Genomic DNA, 21,630 nt, shown 5'->3' with positions numbered 1-21,630 from the left:
ACTCGCGTAAAAAAAAAAAAAAAAAAAAAAATAGAAAAAAAACAGAAAGAGCAATATTATTAAGTCAACAGGGACTTTGAACTAATTGTATCGCGTGTTGCAGAGCATCAGCGATATTCTGAAAAACAGGTACACCTTCGCGCGTCGCGTAGTCCGACAAGTACATCCTCCCCCGGTTGTAGTCTTTTCTGGCTTGTTCAGTCAGCTAAATAGTCAGTCAAAAATAAGACAACTTTACATCTGCCATCTCGCGAAAGAAAATGTCTAAGGATATAAATGCAATAACAAATATGAGACAAATATTAAAATTAATCTCTCATTAGTACGAGAAACTACAAGAAACTTGATTCTTGAAAAGATTTGAAAAAGTTAACCCTTCCGCATTTCATATCAATCCTAGATATTATTAATCCTCATAACAGATATAATTTATATGTTAGTCATACCTGTTCACCAGACACGACAGTACTTTCAGGAAGAGTTTGAACACAGAGGACGAGCTTAGCGCGCAGTCCAATCAAGTGAGCTGCCAACGCCATAATGGCGATACCGCGCGAGTGCTGCGGCACTATTAACAGGATCAGCCGCGAGTTCTTCATCTTTAGTAATTCTTGCGGCAACAACCTTACATTGTACTCGTTCAGGCTTGGTCGATAGAGAGACAATCTCATTGATCTAAAAAAGAACGTTTGAATGTAGATAGAATGTAGATAGATAGATGATAGAAGATAATATAATCGCGTACTGTAGTATGATGAAATATAATTGTCGTCGGACGAACACTCACTCTAGCAACGGCACAGCGGAAGATTCCAACCAAAACAGATCTTTACTGACGACACCGATATAAATGTCCCTCTTCTCGGGTTCCTGTTGTACGAAGGAATTGGTCCAATCTGTGGAAAAGATTTCAAGTTGATCGATCGAACAAACTCTACTTCCGATTCTGCACGACTCTTCTAATTTAGTGACGAGAGAAGCAGACAGTCGGGGAAAGGTGCGAGAAAGTGAGATTTGTTTGGAAGGAGAAGGCGAAAAAAGAAAGAAAGATAGAAAAATAGACAGCCAGTGAGTGCCGAAGATCGTGGGAAATTGTTGAAAATCAGAAATACCTAGGAAACGATTAAAAGGATGTACGATAGCTCGGCGTAGAAAATTTGAGGCCTTCCTATATAATATATTCCATACTGAAGGTATCTCACTTTCACAAGTGACGCCATTACTCTTCGTCCGCGTCCAGGACGACTCGCTGGCCAGGGCGCAAAACTGCTCGAAATTGATCCGCAGTTCCGTCGGGTCCCCTTTCGCCGGAAATCCGTCTATCAAGCTCCTGCACGTTTCTGCGTAACAGCCGATTATCGTGCTGATTATTATATTTTTTCAGGTCAAGACGAGTGTATGCTAAACGTAACATAAATATAATACACAAACGTTACCGGATTTATTCACCGTGTTGAGCAGATCAGAGAGAGACACATTGCACATTGCATTCGATTGCAACATCACCCAAGCCTAGAAAAAAAAGACTCGTATATAGAAGATCGAGTGGATAAATTTTGAGTAGAATTCTTCATGCGACAAAACATTTGAGTACGTACTTCCCCCAGTTTTACCGTACCGCTATCAGTAACGTCCATAGACTTGAAGATTTCCCGCAACGTTCTGTAAAAAAAAAATATTAAGCTTATAAATCACTATAAATTATAACTTTTATGCTCCTTTCTTTCTGTAGAAAATATACAGGCGGTATATTAATCGATTAAATTGAATGAAACTTACACTGCATCTGTTCCATTTTGAGTGAGCGAGATTCTTATAGGTTTGATGCCATCCTCAGTGTGCAAGTCCGTGCAATCTTGTACATTGATTTCTTCGCGTAGCATCTGTACACGGAATATGTATATCAATTATTAAGTTTGAGGCGTTTGCCGGGGATTAATGCTACATCTTGAAAGAAAAAAGATCAAAGTCCATTCCTCCAAGTGTTCTATCGTATAATTTTCGAGGTTTTCAAGCATTTCGTTGCAAACTACAGAAATGGACATCGGTATCTTGTTCGAAAAGTGCGGAATGAAATCTGTTACCTTGGACGTACAATGAAGAGCAATCGACACACTCTCGAATATTGGTATCCTCTGCCTCTCCATTAGGTACTGAAGTACTAACAATCCATTCATCAAATCGTAATATTCTCTGAAATGAGTAAATAGATAAATAGAACGAGTATCAATAACAGAGAAGGGAAAACTACTCGATCAAGCATGTGTGCAGTGTATACAGAGATTGATTGACGTTAAGGTAAACGTACTGCACAGAGACCGTTTCTCCAAGTATAGTTTGTCCCTGGCGATACGGATAAATGACGAGGACCAGGGACTCGCTGCGCGTAGCTGCCAGTTGAGCCGCTTCGATGATGCCAGCGCTATTACGCGTCTGATTGTCGATCACGAACAGCAAGACCCGCGCTGTTTGCTTTGCCTCGTACTCCTGAGCTATCAGTTCTGGGCCCCATTGCGACACTTGCTACGATGCGACAATTCAATTATCACCTCTAGCACGTGCACGCACGCGCACATTCGCTCGCGCGGGAAAGTGTAAGAAAAAGATAAGGGGACAAAGATACGTTAATAACCTACAGGATTGTAATAAGTAATTCCGAGGTTCTGAAGAGTCGGTATCGCTATATCTGACCTCCAGGTGGTTGGATTGCAAGACCCGCCCAAAAATACCTCATATGCCATCCTCTCTAAACAATTAACGAATAATTGATTGATAATTAGCTCGGAAAGATGGATCGACGTGCACAAAATACACGACTGTGGAACGAATCATGCTGACTTACTTGAGCCACTTTTGTGATTAGTATCCTTTCCATCACCGTGTAATGAGCGAGAGGCGTTCATAGGAACAGCTGTTCTATAGGTAAATAAAAACACATACACGTATAGTACAACAGCTTCAGATTTCATATCTAATCCGATATTATCACACTCGAGAAAGAGAGACGACTACTAATGTGACTACTAGATTTGCAGTGAGATTTTATATTTAAGAGCGCTTCTCGTTGTCCACTCCCGATCGTTTATACAGTTCTACGTATTACAGGGTGAGTCACCAAACTATCTGTGCGATATGGAATTGATTTTGAGATTTTCTTACCGTGCATGCGAACCGTTAATATGTATCATTGGCAATACGCGTCATCCGGCATTGTACAGCGTTTAATAATTGTCATTCACGATAAAAATGACAATGGCTATTTCGGATCATGAAGTTATATGACTCACACCTGTATAGCGGTAAAGAAACGTCAATTACGTAATTGGCAAATGGGATTTCATCAGAGTGTGGTAATAGGATACACTAGATAGTAGCAGGCATAAATTATTGTTGAACGCATTGCGAAATTGAACGTACTTCCAAATATCAAATAACTTTGCAACGACAGCCATCGCATTGCGTTTCATCGTTGCACTAAAATATCCCCCACCGCGATCATAATCAAACGATCAATTTTTTTGCCTGCAACATACAGATTTCACCTAACAGTCGATGCGCGTATCGATGCGCGGAAGTAGAAACGTATAAAACTCGGTGCAAATTATAATACAGTGGAAGCCGCGTTATACTGCATAAATGGGACGTGATAACATTCAAAAGTGCTGAAAAGTACCTAGCAAAATCGAACCTGCCAAATATACTCTAAAGTTTTTATGTTACCCTCGCTCGCACAGACGCGCCAATTCTGTGGCAAATATGCAGAATTCTTCGAGCATTATACAGGCATCAGTACAATGGTGATTTGGACAGTCCTCAGCATCGTGCAGCTGGTCATATAGCTGCAAGTAACTTGGAAACAACAGCATCACGTATATTTCTTGTGTCTGAAATATCAAAATGAGATATATTGTATTGATACATTTTTAATTAAATAAAAATTAGTTAAGATTCAGACTTATATTTACACAGGATGCACAGCTGACTGTCGAGTTTCTGCTTGATCAATGTCTGGTGATAATTAATCCTCATTATATAAACTATATGATCAACCTAAATGCCTGCTTCCAGAAGTATGATAGTGCCTGTATATTTCACAACTGGAAGTTCCAAGTTTTTCTGCTGAAAAGGAGAAATGAAATATTAGACCTTTCTGATAGAGATAAAGAGATAAACTATTTTAACTTCAACTACTACTAAGTAGTTAGAAAAATATAATTATCAAGAAAATAGTCATCAAAAATATAATTCCTAAACAATAGCTTTTATAGCAGATTTCTATGCATCCTAATGTTTTTGAGCTTTATTTAAGATGTCTTCATTTCTGACATAATGAAAAAGCAATTGATAAACTTTTCTGTCCTAAATACTGTCATTATACCAACCTTGGTGACATTTTGGTCAGACATGCCAGTGTACTAAATGCTTGCCACCAAGGGTAAGAATTTGTCCTTGTGTACCTTAGTTGATAGTTTCCAGCTCTCACCTGAGTAAGACAAAAAAATATTGAACATCCTATTAATTTGTCACACATTTACAACATCGACAGTCTCGATAATCCTACACATCGTGATCTAAATTGATGTTCTCACTGCTGTCATTAAAATGTCGTTATTAGTCACTAACATTCCCGAGAAGCGTGCACTATCATGCACTTATGTGTTTCGCGTAATTTCGAACGAACAACGAGCACGTGGTCGGCTTGCAAAATATTGAGAAAAAAAAAAGTAAACTTCAGTTATCGGGCAAAGGGACACAGCGAGGAAGAGAGAGAGCACGTGAAACGTTAAGTCGCCCTGCCAACAAACGTGTCGCGGAGTTCACGAGCACAACATAACACAGTGTGCGTCTACACGATTCCACACTGGCGGAACGTTCCGTACGTACATATAGACACGACACACTTAACACGCAACCACCTTGTGTCGCACCGCGTTGTCCGTCGCTTCTGCTCGACAGCTTTCCGCGAGAGCACGACGATCCACGGACAGCTCGATCGCGTCGAAATATCGGGAACTTCAGTTATCATTTGCCATCAGTGTGTTATGTGCCAACCAAGCGACCGTCGTGCATGAAGACAACATCCGCTTGTTGTACACGGTCGATCGCGAACAATTTCTCTAACAGATCACAGACGAACAAAGCTTCGGCTGGCCCGACGGGGGAATCGAGCGCAAAGTAATTACCGCTTTTCAACGCCACAACCTCTCTCACTCGGAGCCAACTCGCCTCGCGACGACTAACTTCGAGCTGGCCAGCGCGTCTCGTTAGAGCCACACTCATTCTCCCCCCACGGATCGCCGCACTCTCGCTTATCACTCGAGCGTTTGTATATTTCGGCCTATCGGCCGCTCCACGTTCATCCTGCGTTCATCCTTCGTCGATGGCCCACGGGGATGCGAGAACGCTACGGAAAGGTGCGCGCACTAACCTTGATGGTATGTACCGTCGATGCCGGAACCGCATACCCGCGGCACAAAGAAGACGATGTAGCGGGAACGCACTGGTAGCAGCGAGCGCGTCACGTCAATGAAAAAAGTCAGAGCTGTCCTCGACTGTGCATCCGACGACAACGGGGCGAGATGCGCACCCCTCGCTCACGCACGCTCACTTATGCCTGCTGCTTTCTCTCCTGTCTCTCTCTCGCTCTCTCTCTCTCTATCCTTCTCTTTCCCTCTCTTCGTCTGACACGCGAGAGCGCGTGGATAAACAACGCGTATCCGCGCGCGCGGACAAGAGAAAAATCAACGGCGATGGTGGCGCGAGGAGCCTCGCCGCGCACTCCCGCTATTGCTCATACTTATTTATACACCGTTATATTTAAAATGAAAGAGAGGCGCGCCGGCAGCCGTGTCGTCGTCGAGCGCGCACTGACTGACTGACTGACTGGCGAGCACGCGCGCGCGCGCGCGCGCCCGCTCAGAGAAGGTAAGGATCGCGTGCAAACGACGGCGATCAATCACATTTTCACTGGCCGCGCACTCACCGTGCCTCACCGCCGTCGTCCTCGCGTCGAGGATCGCGCGGTCCGAGCGACAACGCACCGCGGCGCAACAACACGGATGACGAAGTCGCGTGAAGTGCGCGCCAAGTCGTTCGCTGCGACGGCGAGGAAAAATCGCGCGAGTTCGCGCGGATATCGACGGGAGCGAGAACGATAATTCGATAATTGGTTCTTGAGCAATTTAGCACGACTTCAACACGACGACCCGGACGCGTCGTAGCGTGCGTTTAACACGCTTCCGCGACAAACGCATCGTTCCCCCGCGAAGGCCGAATACACTGGGTTGTTCTTTCAGGTAATCGCGCGCGATGCTCGTGTCCGTTGTCCCTTGAAAGCGCGTTCCCGATACGACGCTGACGTCTAACGCGCACCTCCGTGATCGACGCCTCCACGATTTACGCGCCACGGCCACTGGAGTAAGCGAGTGAGCGAGCGATTGGCTCTCACTCAGTTCAACGACGACGGGGTGGGCGACATTTTATCGCTTGTTGTCTTTTCCGCGACGACAACGAACAGGAGAAGGAGGAGAAGGTGGTAGTGGAGGGAGAGGAGGTTGCTGCGTGCGTGCGAGCGAGCGTGTTGCTTGCTTGCTTGCGTGCGTGCGTGCGTGCGTGCGTACGTGCGTACGTGCGTGCGTGCACCCGTCTGCCGTCTCCGCGCACCGCGACTCTGAGGCGAACTCGGAGAATGACGTAAACCTCCAACAATGAGGCGTGATGTCACACACGGTGAAGTTCGCACGGGCCTCTCCGGGCCGCCGCACCGCTCCGTGCGCTCGCGCGCTCCTCCAAGGACCTTGAATTTTGTGGTTGGCTCGAGCGCGACGGTACCGTGCACCTAACCAGCCGCCGCACCGCGTGCGGCGATGACGTCATCGGCCGTCGCGGTCGCTGCCGTGTGTGCGCGCGCGCGCTATGGTTCGAAAAACATTCCCCGCGGACAGAAAAGTCGCGTGCGGTCATGATCGATTTTCAATCGATACCGTCATACCGCGCACTTCACGAGCTTCATTGTTTAGACCCGCGCGCGCGCGAGAAAGAGAAGGCAAGAGAGAAAGAGAGAGAGAGAGAGAGTAGTCGCGACGAAAATGGCGAATGATATCGTTTCGTTTTTTCTCTGACGCAAGCGAGCGCGCGAGGTTTTATGGAAGCAGGATGACAAAGCGAACGCATTGTTTTTGCCATTGTTTGTTATGATGTTATTCAAGAGGAATTCATGGCAAAGATCGAAAAAAAATAATAGATTAAGAGGAATCCGTGGCGAAGGACGAAGGAAAAACAATAGATTAAAAAAAATCGATGTTTACGACGGTTAAGATTCCAAATAGCACAAAACGTCCTAAGGTTGTTTTGGGTACTCAGGATATTCTAAGACACTTTTTAGTACATCCTAAACACATTCTGAATAATTTTAAAACATCTGTCATAATTTTGAAACATGTCTGAGATTTCTAAAAAAGGATTGTGATTATAGCTACGAATATAATAACGTCGTGTTAGACGCGCGCTTATTTCCTCGTAAATTTTTTTCGTAGTAATATGGTACACAGTATACAGCACAACTTGTCACCAACACACACCGAGCTGAAACGAAATCGATTATCGCCAGTCATGCTGAAATTTCGAACGCGGCGTCGCCTTAAGAACGGTCGATGACATCAGTCAATCCCCATCCATGTTCCGTTGTCGTTTTTAGGGCTCCTCTCCTCGCTCCTAACCTCGCTCTGACTCCTCGCCGGAGAGGTAACATTTAGAACGCGTCGTCGATACCGCGGCGTAGCACTAGCCAACACGGCCAAGTAAAAGGCACACAGCCGTCGCGCGACGTTTTTGATCAAATATGGTATGAGAGTTCGAGCGCGCGATAGCTGGCGTGGCACCGCGCTCGTCGACCGCTCGAAAATCGAAGTTTCGCGCGCGAACAGAGGCGCGTATACGCGCGATAAATCGCGACGAATCGTCCGTTGATGATTAAAATTGAAGATGAGTCCGCGCAGATTGGACAAATGAGACGAATGATCAGAGGTGAAGACGCTTGCCTCTAAAATGTAAACGCGTACCTTGTTTCGTTCGAAGCAGACAAAAGTTTCATTCGTCTCGTCTTGCAGACGTAAAAACACACTCGAGACATATCAAATCAACGGGGAGAAAAAATTACTTTTCCTTTCTCTATCGATTAAATGTATAGAGCGCAGATGAAAAGATCCTTCTATCAGTCTAATATCTCGAATCTATACATGTATGTATATGACGCATGCATTTCGAGATTATTGTAACAATACTCACAGAAAGATAATACTCATGTGTGGCGATATCGAGATCGGGGTGATGGTCTTGTCGGGAGATCGCGGAAATCGCGGAGGCGATTTGCGCAATCGGCAACGAAATAACGAGCTAGAGCACGCTCTAGAGGCGTGCTTCGCTCGCTCGCTCGCATAGAGAATTCGCGCGCGTCTTTTTACGAAGAGACGGATACGGGAGCGCGACGAAGAGCGGCAATGCGACACACTTGCTCCGCTTTTGCCTACTGATGTCTTTTTCGCCTTAATTTCGCACGCTTTCTACCATCTCTGCCCACCTAAGCACCACGGTCCACCCACGTGAGAGAATTAATCGAACAGACGCGTTTGATTCGAGTCGTAGCACGACGTAGCGATCGAGTACGACGCGTCGCGAACGAATAGTGATACATAACGGCACATGAGTGACGTTTGCGGGGAATTCGCATAGAACGCACCGCAATGAATCAAGCCCTAAGGTTGTCTAGACTGTTTTATCCAGTGCCTTTTGTAATTTGACTAATGGCGTGCATTCAGTACAGTCGGCTGATTAAGGCCTGATTGCACCAATCATTATTATAGCATACATTATTTTGACTTTAAATATATGACTTTCCCCTTGTCCACAACCTTGTTTTAATCTTTAAGCCGTGATAAATTGACCAACCACATATTTAAAAAATAATCAACTGTGGTTGGTCAATTTCTTACGGCTTAAGAATTAAAGCAAGGTTGTGGACAAGAGGTTTAAGTATATAACTTTAAGAAAAGAGAACTCAGAATACAGGCCATTGTGTTACATAAAATCATTTTATTAGCTACACGTTATTTAAGATATCTTCTAAGATAACAAATGACCAATAAAATAGCTTTATGTAATGCATGCCCAATGCCATAGTAACACAGTGTTCCTTATTGGAGAACGATCTAAAGAAATATGTACAATGCGGTCGCAAATAGATCTTCTGATTAACTATAAGCCACTTTTATGCGTCGTCTATAATGGCAGTAGGAGTAGTAGTAAGAAATAAACAGTAAGTAAATAGGCCAATCACAATCGATTATTCTTGAATCGTGAGAATGGAATTACCCCTTGTCCACAACCTTGCTTTAATTCTTAAGTCGTAAGAAATTGACCAACCACAGTTCGTTATTTTTTAAATAATCGACTGTGGTTGATCAATTTATTACAGCTTAAAGATTAAAGCAAGGGCTGCGTTCGGAAACGTCACCGGCTGCGTTCCGAAATTCATTGCCAGTACTGAAAATCTATAGTATACGTGACATGAACTATAGATTTTCAGTACTGGCAGTGAATTTCGGAATGCAGCCATCAAAGTGTACCGTTACGTTGGAGTGAGCGAGATACAAGAGTGAGATAAAAAAAGAGGAAGAGTACTCGAGTGACGTTTCCGAACGTAGCCAAGTTGTGGACCAAAAGTTAGATAATGGCTTGGTTTACATCGTGCGTTACTTGATACGCGTATTAAATAGTAACTTTCTATTAGATAATCTTAATATCGACGAAGTATATAAATAACGATATATTAAGTTAGTATAATACTGATCAAGAATACTTATTGTATCGATTGAATGCATCGTCGTTGATATGCATTGTCAATATTAAGATTATTTAATAAAAAGTTACTATATAGTACGCGTATCAAGTGCACGAACCAAACCAATATATGACGAAAGTGTGCAAGAGGACGGCATGTTCTTTGTAGCTGCACTGTTGAACTGGTGCAATAAATTAAAATGAGACAAGTTTTCTTACTCGTAAGCTGCGTTCGGAAACACACCTGTGTGCAACACTACTAGTGATTACTACTAGCCGTTGGAGTGAGCAAAATACAAAAGTGAGATAAAAAGAGAGGGAGAATACTCGAGTGACGTTTCCAAACGCAGCTTAACTTATTGCACTAGTTTAGCAGTGCCTTCCTTCTTTCAATGTGGCTTCCAGTGTGTTCGATATGTGGTAATTAAATATCTCAACGCCACTACCCAGTTTAGCAGTGCAGCTACAAAGAACAGGCCTGAGCTTAGCGTCATGAAGTTTCCATTCTATTTAGTAGCACATCTCGTGGTGAACAATGTACTACAATGTAATCCACTCGGTGCATTAGTAGTGATTAGTAGCACGATCCCGAAGTTAACATAGTGCTTGTGATGCTGCTTCGATGTACTACGATAAATACAACACGATAGAATGATCTAGATGAATCCCGAAAATGCTCGGTATACTTGTGGCTGGACGACTCGTAAGTACAAATTCATGTCAATTGCGCGTGTTACTGCACCCGTCAATCTTAAATTTATCTCAGACCATGCGATTAACGAAAATATACGGTGCTTTTCATTTTTTTTTTTCTTCAGAGCAACATCTTGTCAACTCACCTGTTATCGTCCCGTTACGTTCTGTAGTTGTATCGATTCGTGCAGCATAGATGTATTCTGTGATAAATATTTTCTTTTTTTGCCAGGTTCAAACCAACTTCCAACAAGTTGGAGAGAATCAGTTCTTAACCAATGTGCCTGATGCTGATAATATAAATCATATTGTGGTCTTCCTGACTGGTACCGTGCCATTCCCAGATGGCATGGGGGGTGCAGGTAAAAAACATAAGGACAAGTACTTCTTTACAAACAATTAAACATACAAACTGTGAGGTCTTTCCTCACAGCAGAATCCATCATTCAGACAAACAAATTGTTCACAGTGTACTTTAGCTGGCCTGATCCTAGTGCACCACCCAACTGGCAGTTTCTCGGCTATATTTCCAATATTAAGCCATCAGCTATCTTTAAGATATCCACGTTGAAAAAGAATCACGAATTCGAGAACAGTAATTTGGGTATCTTTGGGATAGGCAAGATCTCACATGTAGCTCAAATTGGAGTATCTGTGGAACCACTGATAGTAATCGAGCAGCAAGCAGCTACACTTGCTGCCACTACAACTAACAATTCCATAGAATTCGCTGGGAAGATGCTAACCAGTTTTATGAACTATGTGACAAGTTTCTCAGTGACTCAGGCGCAAATGACGCCAAATCCAACAGAGAACTTTGTGCCTCTGTCATCAGTGCAGGGATGGTACGAGACGTTTCAGAGGCGGTTGCAACACAATTCAAAGTTTTGGAAGAACATGTGATCAGGAATAAAGTGTGATAGAGCTTTTTAGAATATAAATTAACACAGGATATGTATTTTTCCGCATATGATCTAGACGCTGATGTTGCACTGATGATGCAAACATGCATTTATATACACTCCATAACAATGTTATGGCAAATGCTAAGCACAACTACTGTGAATATGCATTTGTGTTTTTGGTGCTACTACAAGATATTGAATTGTCTAAAATTAAACATTTGTATATTGCCACTAATAAATAAGTGGCAGTTACTTGAGTTTTTGTACAAAATTACAATTTATTGTATGTATTTCAATTTTTTAGACAATGTCACATTATGACATTATGACACACATTAACGTCAAAGATGAAATTTGTAATTCATAATTTATGGTTTGTTGGAATTTCTAATTCAGCTATCAAGATGGTATTTCTATAAGAGATTGATTTAATAAAATTTGCGCAACTCATTACAATGTATACATATGCGTATATTGTAATTTATGATCTCAATTTTTCTCTATTATATACGAGTTATTGTTTTAATGCTCTTAAATTAATCATTATTACACACTCCATCCGTATTACACCACGAGTACTCAATATACTTGAGCGACATGTTTTGAAGTGTACTGACAATATTGGAAATTTACAATAGTATACCTAACTTGAATAATAAGTATGTGTGTGCGCTAAAGAACATTTCAGGGAAACGATCACAAATTTTTTCCCTCAATAAACTCTTGAAAAGTGAATATCTTCAAAATTAGGTTTTTTTACACGATCCACTATGGAAAAAATTGATGATTGGCCTCCCGCATCTTATCACTGCCAAAACTCAACGAACCAATCACCGATTGACGTCGAAACATTTATAGTACATTAAGTTTGATGGCGAATGAGAAAAAAACAAAATTATAGGAAGTATAATAAAAAAATAAACAATTGACTGATTAAAATTGCTTCTTAGCAAGAGATAAAATTGTTTCATCTAAAGATGATATCTAGCCAATTAAATGATTTTGTCTTTTACTGGAAAACAATCTAGTAATATTATTATGCTGACTGTTACTATATATTCCGTATCCAATAGGAAGACATATCTCCTGAAATGACTGGAAAACAAATTCTCCTATTGGATATGTTGTAACCTTTAATAAGCCGACTGTAGCGCCACGTCGTATCGGACAAGAGTTCATGGGAAGTCGCCTTTTAGCTCGCGTATATAGAGCGTCCTGTCAGTAGTCGACGGCTTTCACGTCGGTGGTGCGCGGTCATGAGTGAGACACTCGTTCCTACGAAGATCCGAGGAACGTGCGTATCTTAGTCTTACGGGTCTTACGTTATCAGTCAACACGTACCATCTTCGTCATCATCGTCGCTGTTGTCGTCGTTGCGACGAAACTCTGCCGTCGACACCATGATTGCGCATCCCGTCCCGTGACAAGGCAACGCGACCACGCGCTCCCATGAGCCAGCCGTCGTAATGAGAACTGCTGATCGTCGCCGTCGCCGCCACCGCGTGCTTGCTTCCGCCGACATTCGACCTCGCCGCACACTGTCGCCCGTAATCAGCCTCTTTTCTTGTGCATCGCCGTCGTCGTCGTCGTGGTGGTGGTGCCCGTGAGGATGATGTCCCGCATCGCGGAGAAGTGTCGTCGTTAGTGCCGTGGCGTCTGTTCCCTTCGCTCAGCTCACGCGCGTCTCGCCACGGTTGGCTGATGGATTCCGCGTGAGAGGACAGACGAATGAGAAGGAGAGAGAAGGAAAGAGCGAAAGAAAGAGAAAGAGAGAGAAGAGAATACAGTGTGAGAACGGAATATAGCCAGACGTGCGTCGTCTATCGCGTGGGACACCTCGTCATTTAGAAGTGAGTAAGAAGCGAGCCTTACTTGCATGCGTACGCGCGACGTCGCGCGTGGTTACGTACTCTCTCATTCCCGAAGTGGAAAGAGAGACAGCGAAGGTGTGAGGAAGAGAGAAACACAGAGGAAAAGAGAGCGAGCGAGCAATCGTGCGAGTAATTACGCGACGTGTTCGCGACTCAGCACGGCTGAGAACGACACGCGTCTCAAGGTTGACACATGTCGCCGATCTGGCGGCTCTCGGTCGCGTAATAGTAAGAGCGCGAAGGAAAGGCCGAGCGAACCGAGCGTCGCGGAAGACTGAACGAAGCGGGTTGGAATATACGGTATGGCATGCACGATATAACAGCGCACTTGATAGTGCATTGCATCGCCCGCTGCGCCGTGTTGTTCCGCGTCGCGAGTTGCAACGCGAAGACGCAATATCAGGCCCCGTTCTCGGCCGCGCCGCGTGTTGTATTCCGCCCGCAATTCGAAATGAAACGAGCGTAGTCGCGGCCGACGAGAAGGCGGGAAGGAGCGGAGGGAGGAAGCACGGGAAAGTGCAGAGGGTGTAGACGGAACGAGCAGACCTGGCATAAGAAGTGATAAATAATAGAATCAGCTTATTATACGCTTATCTCGTTCCGCGCTTTGCACTTTCGCGCCTGTATCTCGCGGTGATATTTTTTGGAATTCCAAGGTTTCAGTGTGCGTATTTCATCGTGGATCCCCCCCGTTGTATCTCGCACACATTTTTATTGCACACGCACGTCGTCGGAGTAACGTAACGCGTAAAGCAACAACAAAGGTTAATCAACGTTCAATTGCACTCTCTCATACATACACACACACACACACACACACACACACACACGAATTTCATGGAGTTTTCTTCCTCTCTATCTCTGGCATACCGCGAGTTTCGTCTGAATATGTGCGTGTATGTGTACAATTCGATTTATTTCAAGCGTAAAAGGTAGTGCATTAGAAAGCGGCCGACGAAATTGGCAGTGTCGAGTTCCGAACGCGGCCGTACACAAAATTGCAGCAAGAGCGACGGAATCGGAACTGACAATTAATTCTCGCGTTAATGACTCTTCTTCTCTCTTTCCCCCTCTCTCTCTCTCTCTCTCTCTCCACTCTCGCTCACTTGCGTGCTCCCTTTCTACGCTGCGATCCCACCTCTAATAATGTACACAGAAAAAAAGTCGGTCGACCGGAATTAGCGCTAATCGACACGACGTCCGTCGGGCGCGAGAGCGTCAGTCGCGGCGCGGGACCTGCTTTCCCCGCGCCGTGTGTCTGTCTGTCTGGCTGGCCGCACGATGACACTGCGATTAAAGCGCGCCGAACACGAGGACATACGTTCAAGTACAAATAGTCCCATGGCGGTGTCTTACATTATTTTAACGACAGTTGTCGGTGACTCGCACAGCTGACGAGTATCGCTCGTGACAACCGCGGCGTCGAGTCGATACAACGTCGATAGGTCACCCAACCGACGATGCGAGGGGCGCGAGTAGTGACGAAATTACGAAAACGAATGCTTCTTAACCTCTCGCACGGTCTTGCGCTTTTCGGCCTACGATTGTGTAAACACACAAAGTAGCATGCCCTACGTGTGTGTCAATGTTCGCACTTGAGCATATATTGACAATGTAAATATTGACGCTACGAACATACACATATGCAGGGTGGACCGTGCGCATCTCATTGCAGATTGTTGATGTGTGTTACAGGAGACACGGGACATCTTAATCTCGGGGCGTCAGACAGTCGTCGATAAAGTTTCGCGTTAAGTAAGTAGATCTTGAATCGACTCGCGCCGATATGAGGAGAACAATGAGACAACGGCGCAGTAGATAAGACAATAAGCGTGTTTTTCCTCCTTTTTCCGCTTCTCTCGGGAAACGCGCTTGAAACGCGCCGCACGGATCCGACACAAATGAGCGCTTAATCGCTTTCTTATTGTAGAGCAGACATGGACAGCTCCGAAGAGCCGACCAGTTTGCAGTCCATATGCCATCTACACGCCTCAGAATTGTTCCCCAAGCACACACACTTCGAGTGCGAGGACGAAACGTTGACGGTGCCGTTTACACCGCTGAGCGGAGAATCGGTCGTGGCACTAGGACGCACCTCGGATGGAGTTCTGGCGCTTTCGAATTACAGACTCTACTTGCAGTTAAGCCAAACATGTTACAATATACCTTTGGGTCTGATCGAGCAATTGGAAGTCAAGGAGATTTTCTATTTGCACATCGGGTGCAAGGACGCACGTTCTTTAAGGTATATCCCTTGATCTTCTGTTGTTGCCGTAATTTCAGTAAAAGTAAGAAATACATAGCACACATGAGACATAGAACTCGTATCATTGGTATTCTCATTTTGAAGCACTCTTCTAGCACTGAAAGATGTGTCTGAGTTGAACCAAAATAGTTTGATATCCGTGACTGTTTTAAGGAGAAACACCACAGTGAGGGCAAAAAAAGAAAAAGGAATTTTTTTTAAGTAACAATATATTTTTTTAACTCGTCATTTTGTACGTATCTAGTGTATGTTTTAGAAAGACTCATGTTATTGTTTAAATATATTCTATTTGATAAATTAGGTTCCATAAGATAAGGCCTTTGTTGAGAAACATTACATTGTCCAGATGATTAATTTGAAGTCAATAAAATAAAAATGTTTATAAATTAACTTATGAAATTAACTTCATTTGTACGTAGGAATTTTAAGAAAAGTTCTGTTTTCACAAAATGGCAGATTTTACAAAAAAAAAAAGGTTATAAATTTTCGACCGAACATAGTCACTTTTTTGTATGTTTCTCAGTGAGTTTTTGGAAAAAAAGAAAATCCATACACACAAAGGAGAAAATCGGTTACAAAGAATTTACCGTGAAAATAGAAGTTAAGTTCGGATCAATAGCTTTCTAAATATCTTCCGAGTCAGTTTTAAAAAGATAGTCTCGAGAGATATGCATTTAAAGTTTCTCCCTCTTAATATCTTACGCATTTCCGCAACGCTCTCACAAATTCCCCAACTTCGTCGACTTTCAACTAATCTTTAACTAATTTGCCTAGATAATCTATCAGAAAGTGTAATAATATAGGGAATGCAATATAATCTTTTAGAAAATGATTGATTTTTTGAAATTTCTACTGTGGTGTTCTCCTTTAACCAGAATAATATTGATAATGTTCCAGCTGTGCATTTTCCACTAACGAGCATTGTTTGGAGTGGTACAAACGATTACACAAAGTGACCTATCCGCGGAAGAATGTAGAGGATATATTTGCGTTCGCCTACTATGCATGGTCTGTAGAAGAAGGGAAAGATTATCCTAGGCTTGGGAAAGATAATAGTTCTTATATTGTCACATTTACTTCAGAGGTAAGAAAACACGCATGTCTCTTAACTTCTGTTGGCTAATAACTATGCCAGTACAAGTGTTATGCCGAAATTCTCTTCTAGGTCGAGCGACTGAAGTTTAATTTACATGGTACATGGCGTATAAGTCAAATAAATAAGGATTACAGGATGTGTCCATCCTATCCGTTACAGCTTTTGGTTCCTGCATGCATTTCCGACCAAACCCTCGAGATTGTTGCCAAATTTAGAAGTTCCAGACGAATTCCAGCCGTTGTATGGAGGTATGTGTGATTCTTACGTCAAACGCGGAATTTATAATTAATACTTGTTTACTCGTTTTATTATCTGATTATTGTAATCTTTGCGCATTTCAAGGCATGTGAATAACGGCGCCGTGATAGCTCGCAGTAGCCAACCAGAAGTTGGTTGGCTCGGCTGGAGAAGTTCCGAAGACGAAGATCTTCTGAGGGCTCTCTCGGACGCGTGTAACTATGATAAGGGCGAAAGCACGATGATAGATTCACCTATTACATACTCCGACGCCGGTGACGATACAATTACACCAAATCCACCTAAGGTAAGGATTTTAGAGAGAAATCACATCTTAATATAAAATAGAGAAGCAGAAGTCAATCAGAACTCGCGCTGGTGATCAGATATTAATCAACACGCGTGTTAAAGTTTCTTTTCTATCAGTTCAAGTTCTAATTGAGTTCTGTCATTCTGTTTTTTGCTAAAGTATGAATTCTCTTTTACATAACGCTTTTTTTAACTTTCGGTTTAGTGTCGCGTTCTTCATGGATTTGTTCTCATACAAAATGTTCACGAAATGTCGAAAACAAACTCATGAAAGATACGACACCAATCTGGAAGATGAATCATTTTCATATTGCTTAAAAAAACATATCTTACATAACGTCTAAAAATTATTTAAATTGATAGTTCGTATCTAGCACCATTCCCAATCGAAAAATAAGTCGAGTCACATCTTCACATCAGATATTTAAACAGGTGAGCAATTAATTATAGATATATAATGCTCATTTTGCAGAAAGTTTTAATCGTCGACGCTAGATCATATACGACAGCAGTGGCGAATCGGGCACGTGGCGGCGGTTGCGAATGCCCCGAGTATTATCCGAGCTGTGACATACAGTTTATGAATTTGCCGAACATTCACTCGATACGGAAGAGCTTTCACGCGCTGAGACAGCTCTGTGCTTCGGACGCGGATCAACCAAAGTGAGTGTCTTCAAATTGTTGAACTGGGCAACAAATTCCATGAGTCTCATTTGGAACAATAATTTCTAACAAACTATCCTGATTCTTTATTAATCCAACTCTTTCTTTGCAGTTGGCTGAGTTTACTGGAAGGTACGCGATGGTTGCAACATATGTCGGGCTTGTTACGAGCAGCAGTCACCGTGGCGTCCGCGATAGAGAGGGACGGTCGGCCAGTATTAGTGCATTGCAGCGACGGGTGGGACAGGACGTCACAGATTGTGGCGTTGGCACAAATACTGCTCGATCCATATTATCGCACTATGGAGGTATGTGCTTTTAACAGACAGCGATAAGTAACAACTCGTGTTTATTCCTTGTGCTGATCCCTTCTGTTCTGGGCGTTCAGGGATTCCAAGTTCTATGCGAGAGAGAATGGTTGGATTTCGGACACAAGTTCGCAGACAGATGCGGTCAGACTATTGGCTGCGACGACCCCAACGAACGTTGCCCAGTATTCCTTCAGTGGCTCGATTGCGTCCATCAGTTGATTCTGCAATTTCAGTGTAGTTTCCAAATGTCTGCTGCATATCTTGTAAGTATAAACCGAAACTCGAATGCAGATTCGAATGAATTGTATCTCTATTACTTATTAATTATGTGTTTATAATTGCGATTCAGAAATTATTACGATTTCTCATGCGGTGCATTGTATTCAGGTGAAATTGGCGCAACATACGTACTCTCAGCTGTTCGGCACATTCCTATGTAACACTAGACAGGAAAGGCGGCAATTGAGAATACGTGAACGTACATTCTCCGTTTGGCGTTTCCTCAACTCCGCTTCGTTTGTAAATCACTTGTATTCACCGTTGAAAAATCAAGTAAGATCCGATGTATCGCACACTTATAACATGATTTCATATTCTATACGGTGCTAAACAATTCGCGTTATCTATATGCTATTTTCCACATTACCAGGTATTGTGGCCAAGTTGTAACGTGCGCGACCTCGTCTTATGGTCTGAGGTATACTTAGGTTCAATGGAATCCTCGCTCGGTGTCAAAGACGACAAACAAAGGATAACGATAATAGACATCGAAGGTGGCGACAGCGAAGAGCCGCAGGGGCAAATGACGAAGACGAGATCATACGGCGACCTCATGCACGCACCCGATCACGCGGCTTATTTACATCGAAGGCTTAGTGATCCAAGTATTTCCGTGGAGAAGTATGTAATCGACCTTCAGTCGCGGACTAACAGAGGCGTCGACAAGTCTCTGCGCGTAACATACAGTAGGTAAAAAAAAAGTATTTGCACAATCCGTTTCTTATTTTTGTTTTTGTTTTCTGAGATAAGTATACACCAAGAATAAGAGATATTATTTCCAAGTATGTGTGTGCTTCTGTTGGAACTGTTTTCATTTGTATATTGACATAATTTGAATAAAGTATTTTTTCCAAAATCCCGAGAAAGACGAGGTGTGCAAATACTTCTTTTATCCGCTGTGTGTGTATGTGTGTGTGCGCGCGCGCAACCTGATGTGGTCCTCAAATTTCACAAGTATCTCCTGTTTCTTTCGCAGAAAATTCGATTCTCTGACGCTTGAGACTGAAACGGATCAGAAGGATGCGAAGAACGTGGACGATAATCAGAATCGGGCCGCGAGCGAAAGCTTATCGGAGACTGATATTAAATTAAAGAAATGCGACGCGAATCAAACATCCAGCGACTCTCCCGCCAACCCGTCGGTAGACAGCTCCACCGACACCCTGATACCCAATAATGACTCGGTCGTGCCCGCGACAAATGACGAGAAGGAAGTGTGAGTATATACTCTTTACTGGCCCGACTATAATAGACGGATAAGTTATTCGTGAGCGTTCGTAAGATATGTCGGAAATTTGCAGGTCACAGGCGAATTTGTCACGAGATATCGTGTCTCCATGGATCGAAACCGGCACTACAGGACGCGCCGTCGCCTGCTCGTCGTGCAGTCGCAATCACAACGAGGGTAGTGACGTGAGTGATACTAGTGCCCCATTGATATCAAGAACTCCCAGTAGCATATGCCCAGCTTCGCCAACCCATCAGGACGTTATACTAGATAATCCTGACTGGCTGGATGACGTTGATGGTCTTCCCGTTATATGTTGCGACGTCCAAATGCGAATACAACAAATTATCGTAGAGCATAAGGTACTTGAAAATGTATTTATCACCTTACTTTAACGAGTTTCAGACGAGTACGAATACGAGCGACGTGTTGTATATTCATTATATATCGATCGAACTATAAATAAGTAAATAATGTAACTCCCTAATTGTTCTTTGTAGCTTAAAGAAGAAGCCTTAAGGAAGGAATTACACACGACAAGGTTGGCGCTACTGAAACAAGTATGCAATCACAATCATAATATAGATACCGATCGCATCGACGACATTGTGAGTAGAATTCCTCAGTTGATAGATCTTGTCTGTTCTTAGCTCTTATGCCTCCTACGTATCTTATTTCATTGCAAAATTCACGCGATTGACTTGCACAGGGGTCATTACCGGATTCTGTAGGGAGTGTTGGTGAACACGGCGAGTCCTTACCATCGGATATGTCATGGGAAGCCGTGGATGAGTTGGCTCCGGCGCCTACCCTCTGGGTGCCCGATCACGCTGTGACTCAGTGCATGGGATGTAACACGAAATTCTGGCTCGGTAGACGTAAGCATCACTGCAGGTATGCATTTCGCGCAAAGCGGGTAGACGCTAGATTTGCTAATGATTGCGGAAATACACGCTACATAAAGATAAAAAAGAAAGCTCCAAGGAGGAAACAACACACCGTTTGTGTCGCATACAGATGCTGCGGCAAGATCTTCTGCGCCGATTGCTCCGAGAACTTCATCCCGCTGCCTAGCGAGCAGCTTTACAATCCCGTGAGGGTATGCAGCGACTGTTTCTCGCGGCTACAACCGCCCTACAGCACGAGCTCCTGCCAATGCAATGCCCGTCAACATCAGGGCAAGACTGAGAACGAAAACGAGGTGACGCCTCCAACAGCGATTAACGGCGGCAATCCAACAGAGACAACGCTATCACCTCCGTTACAAACGTGCCTGAGAATGAAGAATTTGCCCACGACGAAGGACACTTGCTGCGACAACCTGCTGCAGGCAACGCATCAGAAAGCGCAACCGTCCGTCGCGGCGGCCACGGCAAATTGAGAGATTTGATCCTCGCAAGGAAGATATGAGCAAGAGAAAGAGAAAATCGGGGGGAAGAGGCCCGTTAGGGATATAGCCCCCGCTTACCGATCGAACGCCGTGAGCGTCGTCCTCTATGCGCAACGCTCTCGTCATTGTCGGATTTCTACACGGATTTGTATTGCGTCGAATCACACGCGATACACGGACTAACTACTGCGTCTAGATTCTCCTAAACGATCTAATATTTATTGCTAGAGTATAATGATTTGTACGCGAAGAAATGTATAGCGGGTATACGGAGAGACACACTGCGGTCTATCAAGACTGCAGAGGGAAGAGGGACAGAAAAAGAAGGAGAGGTGGAAAAGCGCGAGATAGGGTCAGTATACGAGGTTGTAAATATCTTAGGAGTATCTCGAACTAAGATTTCCGGCTTCTTCTGAAAAAAAGGAGAGATCCTCCGAGCTTACCTGTTTCTAGGTATCTCCACACTGAGGATGCTGAAAGTGGCAAGTTTATGGACAGGCTGTGATTGACGTCTACTTTAAAAAAAAAAAAAAAAAAAAAAAAAA

The 21,630-nt window shown here is 43.6% G+C and overlaps 3 protein-coding genes and 1 long non-coding RNA gene across 21 annotated transcripts; 2 read left to right on the top strand and 2 right to left on the bottom strand.

The window, feature by feature from the left end:
• Positions 1 to 6: 6 nt before the first annotated feature.
• LOC116846572 lies at positions 7 to 8,678 on the bottom strand. Of its 15 annotated transcripts, none has more exons than XM_032820562.1 (15): positions 8,287 to 8,678; positions 4,383 to 4,483; positions 3,966 to 4,119; positions 3,721 to 3,884; positions 2,843 to 2,916; positions 2,637 to 2,746; positions 2,309 to 2,523; positions 2,085 to 2,193; positions 1,780 to 1,883; positions 1,599 to 1,662; positions 1,437 to 1,512; positions 1,113 to 1,340; positions 788 to 896; positions 447 to 675; positions 7 to 205 (listed from the first exon to the last, which is right to left on the bottom strand). In XM_032820562.1, exons 4-15 carry the CDS (start codon positions 3,864 to 3,866, stop codon positions 65 to 67), a joined length of 1,605 nt encoding a protein of 534 aa, XP_032676453.1. In that variant the 5' UTR covers positions 3,867 to 3,884; positions 3,966 to 4,119; positions 4,383 to 4,483; positions 8,287 to 8,678; the 3' UTR covers positions 7 to 64. The 15 variants fall into 15 exon arrangements, with proteins under 15 accessions (XP_032676453.1, XP_032676459.1, XP_032676455.1 ...); XM_032820568.1 differs by having other exon boundaries at positions 3,966 to 4,116; XM_032820564.1 differs by lacking the exon at positions 8,287 to 8,678 and adding an exon at positions 7,581 to 8,221.
• Positions 8,679 to 10,338: 1,660 nt separating this feature from the next.
• On the top strand, positions 10,339 to 11,961 carry LOC116846591 (protein OPI10 homolog). Its single transcript, XM_032820637.1, has 3 exons — positions 10,339 to 10,540; positions 10,763 to 10,892; positions 11,000 to 11,961. The coding sequence occupies exons 1-3, from the start codon at positions 10,511 to 10,513 to the stop codon at positions 11,431 to 11,433; spliced, it is 594 nt and encodes a 197-aa protein (XP_032676528.1). The 5' UTR covers positions 10,339 to 10,510; the 3' UTR covers positions 11,434 to 11,961.
• A 725-nt stretch (positions 11,962 to 12,686) lies between these two features.
• LOC116846589 (myotubularin-related protein 3) lies at positions 12,687 to 21,630 on the top strand. 4 transcript variants are annotated; one of them, XM_032820634.1, is made up of 16 exons: positions 12,687 to 12,982; positions 15,002 to 15,061; positions 15,237 to 15,551; positions 16,470 to 16,656; positions 16,738 to 16,916; positions 17,011 to 17,212; positions 17,687 to 17,877; positions 17,990 to 18,185; positions 18,266 to 18,451; positions 18,576 to 18,740; positions 18,838 to 19,088; positions 19,444 to 19,683; positions 19,769 to 20,057; positions 20,196 to 20,303; positions 20,405 to 20,589; positions 20,713 to 21,630. In XM_032820634.1, the coding sequence occupies exons 3-16, from the start codon at positions 15,244 to 15,246 to the stop codon at positions 21,074 to 21,076; spliced, it is 3,051 nt and encodes a 1,016-aa protein (XP_032676525.1). In that variant the 5' UTR covers positions 12,687 to 12,982; positions 15,002 to 15,061; positions 15,237 to 15,243; the 3' UTR covers positions 21,077 to 21,630. The 4 variants fall into 4 exon arrangements, with proteins under 4 accessions (XP_032676525.1, XP_032676521.1, XP_032676522.1 ...); XM_032820630.1 differs by having other exon boundaries at positions 12,687 to 13,285; XM_032820631.1 differs by lacking the exon at positions 12,687 to 12,982 and adding an exon at positions 13,456 to 13,606.
• LOC116846592 lies at positions 17,675 to 18,841 on the bottom strand. The gene is made up of 2 exons (XR_004378523.1): positions 18,600 to 18,841; positions 17,675 to 18,409 (listed from the first exon to the last, which is right to left on the bottom strand). It is a non-coding gene; the product is annotated as an uncharacterized LOC116846592 (long non-coding RNA).

Source organism: Odontomachus brunneus, unplaced genomic scaffold (assembly GCF_010583005.1).
Source record: "Odontomachus brunneus isolate Ranch 3 - 2012 unplaced genomic scaffold, Obru_v1 Obru_scaffold_066, whole genome shotgun sequence".
NCBI lineage: Eukaryota > Metazoa > Arthropoda > Insecta > Hymenoptera > Formicidae > Odontomachus > Odontomachus brunneus.
The sequence above is the reverse complement of the archived record's forward strand: the minus strand, read 5'-3'. Positions and strand labels throughout refer to the sequence as shown.